The 10,547-nt window shown below is 32.7% G+C and overlaps 1 protein-coding gene across 1 annotated transcript; it reads right to left on the bottom strand.

Moving 5' to 3' along the window:
* Positions 1-2,950: 2,950 nt before the first annotated feature.
* Positions 2,951-10,492, bottom strand: LOC128185549 (protein Hikeshi-like). Its single transcript, XM_052855124.1, has 4 exons — positions 10,336-10,492; positions 8,103-8,232; positions 6,179-6,283; positions 2,951-5,052 (listed from the first exon to the last, which is right to left on the bottom strand). Exons 1-4 carry the CDS (start codon positions 10,363-10,365, stop codon positions 4,727-4,729), a joined length of 591 nt encoding a protein of 196 aa, XP_052711084.1. The 5' UTR covers positions 10,366-10,492; the 3' UTR covers positions 2,951-4,726.
* Positions 10,493-10,547: the final 55 nt, after the last annotated feature.

Here is a 10,547-nt window from a genome sequence, read left to right as displayed (position 1 = left end):
CCGAATTGGAATTCGAACCACTGACCGCTCGGCTGCTGACCTAGCGCTTATATTTCACATGATATTCGGTTGGGGCATTCATAGAAATTGTCTTTCCTGTTTTAGATATGCTATTATTCTTTTTACTGTACATCATTTCCTGACAGATATTGGTATATGTACCTGTACCAGCGACGGAACTCTATGCGGAACAAAAATAATCTCTATAAACAACCCTCATTTTGATATACAGGTGGTCGTGTAGTGGAATTGAAACTTTCACTATGCTAAAGACAGACTATCATTTACAAGTAGCTATATTAAATTGGTATTCATTTTTCAGTCTGGCTATTTGAGGGTTTTTTCGCTTCTGGCCAGCCAGTGCTTTGTAGGGCCAGCTTCTTGGTCATTTACATCTTACACGGTCGTTTTATGCCTGTCTTACGACCGGTCTTGGCCACAAATCGTTTACATTGTGAAGGTGAAGACCTCATAAATCCGTCTACAATGTAACTTGGAGCTTTGTGTATATAAATAAAGAAACAGACCGTGTTCCTGCAGGACTGAAATAAACGAGGATTTTATTTCGGTCACTCCAATTACGGGATTCTGTACGGTCGGTTTTGTAGTTCAACATTTACAGTACATCTTGTTGACTGTTTACACATACGTGTAGCTATATAGGTTGTAATTTACTAATTTACTATGCATCTTATCTTTGAACTTTTGGTTCATACGTAAGATGTTTAATTAACGCACTTAATTAGAGGGGTCAAATTTTAAAGAAACTTTTACTCTTATACTATCTAAGAAAACCCTCACTTTGTTGTGGCACTCTAAATACACAAAAATGAGCTTAACAGTTTTACTGTCGATAAACTAGGTTTATAGGTTGTAAACTGTAGTTTACAGACAGAAAACTACTTAACAGTTGATTTGATTTGAACATATTTTATTGTGTAAATTACAAAAAGGAATTGGAAACAAGCTCTTACAACTAACATCTTTTACAGTTTACAAACTACAGTTAACGACATTAATCTATTTTTCACGTCTGTAAACCATAGTTAACGCGATAAAATTCAGGAGTGTAAACTATAAATAAGTTTACTGGAAATATTCATTTGCAATTGCAAAAATATAGTTTATCAGATAAATATAGTTTTACGATACAAAAGTTAACGAATGTGAATTATAGTTTACAGAAGCGAATCTCTATTTATCAGCAAATTATTGTTAACGTTTTTCACAGAGAGATAAACTTGCATTTTTCACAATTTGGGTAGAAAACTTTATTGACATGTAGCCATGCATTTAGGTTTGTTTAAGTTTGAACACTGTATCTGATCAGATGAGGGCAAACAACCATTGTTTTAAGGTTCATGGTCTTATACAAAAACTATAATTTAAACAGTTCACTATGGTTTTACAGATGAAATATAGTTAACGAATCTTGAACAAATGCATTTAACATTGATCTCTTTTGAAGTTCATGGACATGTTATGCTCCAATTCAAGTACCATATTAGAGTTAGCAGAATGGAAACTGTACTTAAAAAATTATTGCATTTTCTGTTGATATAAAATTTCACATTTACGTATACTCTTTTTAAAAGATTTGTGTGGTGAAACACTAAACAAAGTCCCGACCAGCAACCTGGCATCCAACTCATAAATATTAAATAAGCAAATTAGCAAACAATCGGGGAAGGGGGGGGTTTACTATTGCCTCAGCAACTAGTCTAAAAAGTGTATAAGCACTTGTGTCCTCTTTCGGACGTTTAATTGCCAATGGCAACTAAGTAAATCAAGATGGAAAATTTTCGTTCAAACACACATAATTAACTAGCGCTGGTACAAATATATGATGTTACATGTACATGCTGGTGCATTATGTAATTTCAAAACCAACGCTCGCAGTTTTGTAGGAAGTAAAGCTTTGTATCAAGGTATGGTTTAATGTCTTTTACAAATCGTATACATTCATGATTGAGACTCAATGCTCGACACTCATCAGACCCCCCCCCCCCCCCTTACACACATAATTTACGTATGGGTGCTTGTTAGAGCACTAATGATGATTTACACCTATATAAAGACTGAAACGAATGACACACTCGATATGCATGTGTTAAACGTTTTATAAATGAGTACAAGAGGCCTATGGGCTACGTTGCTAACTTAAAAATTATGTGCTATGTGAAATGCAGTTATAATTCTTATTGCATTCATACATGAGCAGGCAATGTAAACATGTATGAAACAAAATTAAACAAAGGTGTTTAATAAGTATTAGATGTACATCATTTAACATTAATTTTCTAAAAGTAAAATGAAACCGCTGAATGTGTATCATTGGTGCAAAAATGAATGTTAATGTCAGACAAGGAGAGACTCATGTCTCCTTCTTAAACACATTAAGGTGAATATACATGTAAATGGTTTCTAATTTAGGTCAGTGACATTACTGCTGCGGACACTGGTGTCTGGTACCCCACAGGACGAGGGTCACAGTGACCAGAGAAAGTGTCTGGGCTCGCAGTGCATGTACTCTTCTTATTTAATCAAAACATTCCTGGTGCCCTCACGAGCCACAACAAACAACATGGAAGGATGATTTTGACACTGAAGACTGTGGTGAGCTTTCCATACATTGACACAAAAAAGACTGGCTTAAAATCTCACAAATGTTACCTTTAAATTTCTAATATTTCTAAATCCTCATATGTTGTCTTACATTTTTTTTAAATCAATACAGTAATTGAAAATCTCTAATTCATAATCCATAGGGGGGAGTGTGTAGAGTAACAGCTGTATTGATGAATTGTTATAAAGCAAAGCTAATGTTGCTATTGTCTCTCTGTGTAACTCCTTGAGAGAACTGTAATGATCACTCAATATTTTCTCTCTATAATCTTTAAAACGTTTATTAATGGTGTTTTAATTTCTTTAAAACAGAAAAAAAAACCTGTACACTTCACATTTTCATTTTATTTTGCTTGTAAATGGTTTTGTTCACAAACAAATAGACACAAATTCAGCAATCATCCCAAAAATATGAGAGAATTATTTCATATATATATGTACCTATACAGAAACTCCAAATCTTATGCATAGTTTACATGTCTATATGTAGCTGCAGATTATATATACTGCATGGGGCTATTGAAAACATAATTCATTTTTTAAAAAGTCATAACAGTCAGCAATTTAAATCTTATTACAAAAACAAAACCAACAGAATTCAACTTTTCTACAAATATCAATAACTTGCACTGTTTTTGATTAATTACTAGAACAATGCAAATTTCTTTAAAAATAGATAAAAAAAAAAAACCACATAACATAGATGAACACAAAGATTGAGTGACAGATGGACACACAGATGGACTTATAAAGTGGACAAATCATAAGCTCATACTTTACTCATAAACAGTGTAATTAGAACTATAGCAATACATATCAAACAAAGCCTATCTGTTCAATGTTTCAGTGTCCTTTCATGGTTCGGTTTAATTATTTTGTACAAAAAAAAATATGAAAAAAATTACAAAATCTTTGTCATGATGAAAATACACTCTATGAAAAGTGAATAATGGCTACAATATGCAGCCATTGATGGTTTCTAAAGATGGCTTCACAACTTTTTGATCGCATAATTATCAGCATTCAACTTAAGGAACTAACTGTGACCTGCTTGTCATAGCAGAACTATTTTTTGTAACCCCAGTCAACTTTTGATGTCATAGACAATTTGATTGTCACTCTGACATTCTATCATTGCCAAACTTATCAAACCTATCTGCATTTAACTGAACAATTTTTCCTTTTTCTAGCTATTTTTTTTTCTATAATTTTTATTTTTAAGTGTTAATCTCTAAATGTCTGCTATAAATATTCAAAAGGATTTACAATATAAACAACTATCAAAAGGTAAAATTTTTAAAATTTCATTCCAAGTGTTAAAACATGCCTTACAGTGCATTATTTCAAGGTATTTATCAACTCTCTTATTGCTAAATAAGTATTATTTTCAACTCTTATAAATATTATACCGGTACACCATTCAACATAGTAACTTTACTGGAACTACAGAAGAGAGCTTAATGGTTTTCACACACAATGCAAGGGACTGAACAGTAATCTAGAAAAATTGATTCGGTACACAGAATGGTCTGTTTAAACTTTGGTTAGAGTCAAAGGACATCTAGTACTGTAACCACAATACAAAACAGTCCAAGAGGAAATGCAAAATTCAAATTACAGCAACAAGTCACTGACAACTTATTTTAAGTAAGAAAGGTTTAATCTTGAATTAGATTGTGCATTAATTTATGCATTATATAATATAAAACACTTAAGATTCAGTGCACATGCAATTACTTAATTCTTAATCCTTAAAGTTCATTATATGCTAAAATGATACGGAATTAAATACAATTTTAAGCTATTTTAGGGGATGCAGATAGCAATTTCAATACCAGGCCATTGTCACCTGTGCTCTTTATAAGACAACCAGTACAAAGGGGACGGGAGAGCAGATTGTTTTACAGTATAAAAAATATTGCTGATAGATAAAAATTCCATATGGCAGCCTCTTTTGTCAGATCTGACAATCTTTCAAGCACGAACATCCACTAATTCATTCAAACATAACCTCTTCCTCCCTTCCTTTAAAAAAAAAACAAACAACGCTAAAGAATTGCTACAAAGCTCTCATGTCACGCATCTTTGACACTGACACAGCCTATTGTCTCCAAAAATATGGGTTCTGTTGTAAACGGCGCTGAAAATTCTGAAACCAGTTCTGAACAACATTCATTGTAACATACGCCTCATTTGGGCTGGGTGTCATTTGGGACTGAGTCACAGCAAAAGAGGTAGCATAATTGAAGAAATTTTCAAGCATCTTCTGGGAGAATTCCACGAACGAGTCCACTTTTGAGACACTGGTTCCGGCCTCGGGCGTCTGTTGAGCCAACTGGGTTAGTGGCTCCACAGAAATCCCGACCTGTCCCATGTGGGAGACATGCGGCATGGTGGAAGAAAATGGATTCTCGTTCATCAAAGAACCTGTCAAGATACATGTACATGTGCAATGAAATATGCTCGAATGCATCTTTGGAAACCCATGGTCAGTCTCGCTTCTCTTACTTAGAAGCGAGAACGACCATGGGTTTCCAGCTATGGCTCGAATGCAACAATTCAGAAGTACAAAAAAATATTGATCTTAAAATCCATGCGCCACAATTTTGTGCAGTTAATTGGCACATCTTTTATAAATCCAAAACTAATCAATTTGTATGAAATTTAGAAGTGTGTTGATCCTAAGTAACTGGGTTGGTCAACAGTCGACTGAGATGAACTTAGTGCAACTACACTAATTATGGAAGAATTGACCTAAATAACACAGCCAGCACATTCTCTTTAAGGTTGAATGGCAAGTTTCATAATCTGAAGTCAATCATGCGTTACCATTATTAGGAAATCATGCAAAATATCTTGCATTGGGAGAATCTTTCTTATTACTATATTTATGAATTTTTCAACCGATTTATAAAACTTATACACATATGGAATTCTTAACACCACAGAAGTTTTTAAAATAAATAATATATCCCCTGCATTTATTATGACTGCATCAGAAATTGCCAACAGACAAATAGTCATTGTGTTGGATTTGTGTGTTCAAAGAGGAGTAACCTATGTTAACTATTAGCTATAACCACTGTTGGCATTTAAATAACACAGAACTGGTGATTACAAACACTAAAATGATTTTTGAATATCTGTTTAGTGTACTTAATACATGTTGAAAATTGTAAAAAGCAGCCTCACAGATTTTAAAATCTCACTATTCTTTTTCTAATCTTTGTGAACTACAGTTGAACTTTGATATCCCAAACACTGATATCTTAAATACAATGCATATGTCGAAGTGATTTGTAAGTCCCATCCACTTATTTTTTAAAGTATTTTACCCTAAATATCTCAAGTTCTCTGATATCTGGAAGTTTTTAAACTGTCCCATCTAGTTCAAGATAATGAAGTTTGATTGTATATAAAATAAAAATAAAAATTTGGCAATCACGATGTTCATGATTTTATATTCTTGCCATTTGATACAAAACAACAGAATTGCATAATGAAGTACTCGCATATAATAACGAACCTACAGTAACTGAATTACTTAACTTACTTTTCTTGATGTTGGTTATTTTGAATATTGCACTTGGTTTTGTGTTGGTGATATGTCCTAGAAGAGCCCAGGCCTGTCCCTGTGGGTTGGGGAAGGAAAAGTACACTGCAAAAAAAAAAAACCTTTATAGTGCACAACATCAAGATCTATTTTTTTTATTTACTTTCATTGCATCTATTAAATCCCTTAACTAAAAGGAAGAAATTACTTTACTAAAGAATGAGGTACATTCACAATGCATTAGCAAATTTTTTGAAATTGGATGAACTGACTGCTTCCAAATAACTGGCAAGTATAATCTTGTCTAACTCTTTTGATAAAAAGAAACAAAATAATTTTTCAATTCTCTTTTGTTAATGCCATACATTTACAACTAAGTTCAAGGTAATACTAGTATCTCGAAAGAGTGCTTCAATACACATCTCACCTGGCTTGCCAGGGGCTCCCTTGATCAGTGCAGTAAAACTCAGTTATAGCGAAGTCCAAGGGACCAATGGATTTACTTCCTTATATCCGTAATTCGTTATATCCGTATAAAGAATTGGTAATAATAACTATAGCGAATTCTCTATAGATATAGAATATCACACTGTTGTTTTGATCTCAGCCCTGGTATCAGCCCAAAGGGCGCAGGCCAATACCATCCGAGGGCTGATACCAGGGACGAGATCAAAACAACAATGTGATGTTGTTTATATCATATATCTAAAATCAAAGACTTTTATTCAAATTCCAAATAAGGAATTTAATTTATCATGAAGAAGCTTTAGATTTTTATCGGGTTTACAAAACTTATTTGCTTTTATTCCTTTTTATATGTGTTAAGAACTGTAAGCGTTGCCAGACTTTGTTGACAAATGATCGTTATTTGAAATACAGAAGAAGGGAGTCCGTCGTCTGAGATTATGCACTATCTTCTAGAATTCAATTTATCGAGAGAAAAACTTCAATTCTACGCAGCTTCGTAATGATTAAAATTCTTTCACTGGGATTTCGTAAGTTTCCTGTCATATTCCATTCATAAAAATCCATAAGTTGGTATAGCAAGTTGTTTGAGAACGTTCATAAGAACGTCTATTACTTCAACCACTTAATTTTTACTGTCTAATCTCTGGTTTTCCAAGATTAAGTCTCCATTCCATCCTCCATAATTCAAATGTTGATTGATACTAAATAAAGCGTGCTATTGTTCTAAATACACAACCGTTGTGTAGGTTACCTCCCCTTACTTAGATACATATCACTCTTTGGCGCTATTTTTGAATTATTATTTGTCAATTTCAGCAATAAATCAAAATATTCAGATGTGTAAGGTGATGCTTTGTATTATGTATTCGTTATTCTATTGTTATTTCACAAACTAGTCTTAATTTAAAGCAGAGATATATGGGATTTATCGATTTCAAATTTGAGGGCTATACACCCCTTTACAACGGGCTGAGACAGAGAAATATCAGCCCCGAGGGCGATACAGCCCTAGCTTCAGGTTGCTGTCTCACCTAGTCCAAAACACATGTATCAGGGCTGATACACTACTACGTATATGATATACATGTATTCTTTTTGCTAATTGGGGCTTAAAATAAAAATGCATTACTTTGTGAATTGAAAAATTTATATGAAAATAAATTCATTGAAACTATTATGTTAAATGGTAATGCAAACATTTTAAATTGTAAAGAAATTCGTTATAAAAATGTTAAATTCCGTTATTATTGACCTCCACGGGACTCAAAATCAGTTTGCTATATCTGTAAATTCATTATATCCAAATTCGTTACAGCCATAAAATTTTGCAAAGATTTGCTAAGAATTTTATAGGGGACTCTAAAAAACTTCACTATATCCAAGAATTCGCTATATCCATGTTTGTACTAAAAGAGTTATAATGTAGTTTGGTTCAGTATAAATTGAAGATGATTACCTGCTGCTCCGAGGCCGTCTGGAAATGGACTCTGTCCGGTCATGAAGATCACTAGGTGGTTGATGTCATCTGCATCTGGGATGTTAAACAAAAACTGGTTCTCTGAAACCTGAGTAATGTCTGTCTGCACCTACAGATGAAATTCACTTTCTTTTGAAAAGATGTTTTTATAAAGTACCCTGTTAGGCAAGTACGTGAAAAAAATAGTTTCTCTCAAATAAGAAAATAAGGGATGTCAACGAGTATTCGAGTACTTGATTATCGCTCGGTCGTGACGATCATCGACTAAAATTATCTTACTCTTAGTTGATTACTTGTTATAATGGGGGAAAAAATCAAAACATTTCATTCCCTTTTTTTTTTTAAACACTGCAGCTTTGAGGCTGAAAATAACCGTTTTCTTTCCTCAGAATTTGATTCGTAAGTTACACTCCGTTCCAATGGTGTTTCTGGTATTCTGGTTTTCATTGAGCAGTTAATAATTCATCTCTTGTATTTTTTGTATATCAAACATTTATTTTTAATTAATGATTAGGCATGGGACAATAACTTAACATGGAACAGGTAAATTTTGATTACCTTAAGATGAAATTGAGCTCATGCAATTATCTGAAAGCACCACAAGAAAAGGAAAAGCTAAAACATTTGCTTATGGATATTTAGATAAATTTCTTTTCAATTCATTTTAAACCAAATACATTTACTACATACCACCATTAAGTATTAACTTTTTAAATATTTTTGAGTTTAAGATAAGGTGTATGTGACAGAAGCATTATTTAATTTGAAAAAGACAAAGTTTCCAATAAATCGTCGAGTACTCGACTATCGCTCGCCATAAGTCGCCATTTAATCAACTAAGCCAACCGAGTAAAATTGACATCCCTAATTAAAAATTGTGTTTACACATATTTAACAGTTAACAAATCAATATGGACACGCTTTTATACTAAGATACAGTAAAGAGGGCTTTTGGGGGACTGAAAATATGGCTAATTTTACTGTATATAATACATGTACCATGTTTAAAACATAATGTTTATTAATAACCACATAATCTAACCATTTATGTGCCTGCTAAATATACTAAAAAGCTTTTAAAAATGTTTGAACACTAGAGTGAAAATGCATCCTAGCTATTTTGCCACAATACACTTGGAGTTACAAAGTTTAAATAAAAAATTTTCAAATTATAAAAAATCTATGCAGTTAAAAAATACTGGTAATAGCTAGACTTGTTAATTGTTCAACTCTCGTTAAAAATTTAGCCAGACATCCTATAAGAAGTTATCAGCCCTGCCAAAGATGTACATACCACTGAGAATACAGTAGCCATTTTTTAAGAAACAGTGACACAAAGGCAATCTTAAAGCTTCAGTGCCCTTGTAGATATTTTAAACCTCTCGCTTTGTACTTTCAAGCAGATACGATAGTCATTTGTTGAGCAACAAATTTAACAATAACTCTACAATTAAAAAATGTATTAAAGAAATATATATAATCTCACTGAGATAACATATCTATTGTCCCATCAAACACCTGATTTCAGGAGGGAACGATTTTTCCTTTTCATGTCAACATGAATTTTGTAGGTTTTTTTGTTTGATTTCTTATTTTGTTTGCCTTTGGTTTCATGGAGTAACCCTAAAAAATGTATAACATTTAAACAGAAAGTCAGTACTTCAGTACATGTAACACTCACAACTCTTAGTCTGCTCCTCCCTAATGAGGCTCTTAATTGTTTGTGGTAATGTAAATAGAATATTCCCGAAAATCTTTATGCCTGCGGCAATAGTTGTGCATCTTGGGAGGCCACGCAGACAGTCATTTTTTTTTTATAATATATGTTTAAATATATTGTAATTGCAAGAGATCTATAGACAGTCTCACTTTCACTTAATGACATTTCTTGTTTTCATGAAAATATCATATTCAAATATTAATCTTAATTCATTAATATTCAATAACAAAGCAAAGTTATTTAAGCAAAGCTATTTAATTTAATAAGATACAAAAATGACGATCTATGGGCTTCAACCAGAGAGATAAAAAAAATTACGTCTCTTGTTTCAAAGGATAAATCTTTATTCATATTTTTATTTCTTATTCTGTATCCTTTTCTCATTTTGGAACTTAAGGAAAATGTGCATAAAATAAAAATGTAACGTTAGGGTTAGTGAATAGGAAATTTTAATGTATGACAAGTTGATCGGTTGTTTCATATATTACTTACAAGACGTCCTGCTACAATGAGGCCGAACATGTTGAAATTACAATACGGGTAATGAAACAAATACCGTCCAAAAATCACTTTAGTTTAGGTTATTTTAAGACGCAATTTTTTTTTCGAAAACGAAAGTACACATCTTAGTCGTTGTTACGATTCTTTATTTATGTAAAATTTAAAACCATGTATGGTCGAAGATGTATTGATATATTATGGAT

The sequence above is a fragment of the Crassostrea angulata genome, chromosome 1 (genome assembly GCF_025612915.1).
Source record: "Crassostrea angulata isolate pt1a10 chromosome 1, ASM2561291v2, whole genome shotgun sequence".
NCBI classification, from domain to species: Eukaryota; Metazoa; Mollusca; class Bivalvia; order Ostreida; family Ostreidae; genus Magallana; species Magallana angulata.
This window is presented reverse-complemented; position numbering and strand designations above follow the sequence as displayed.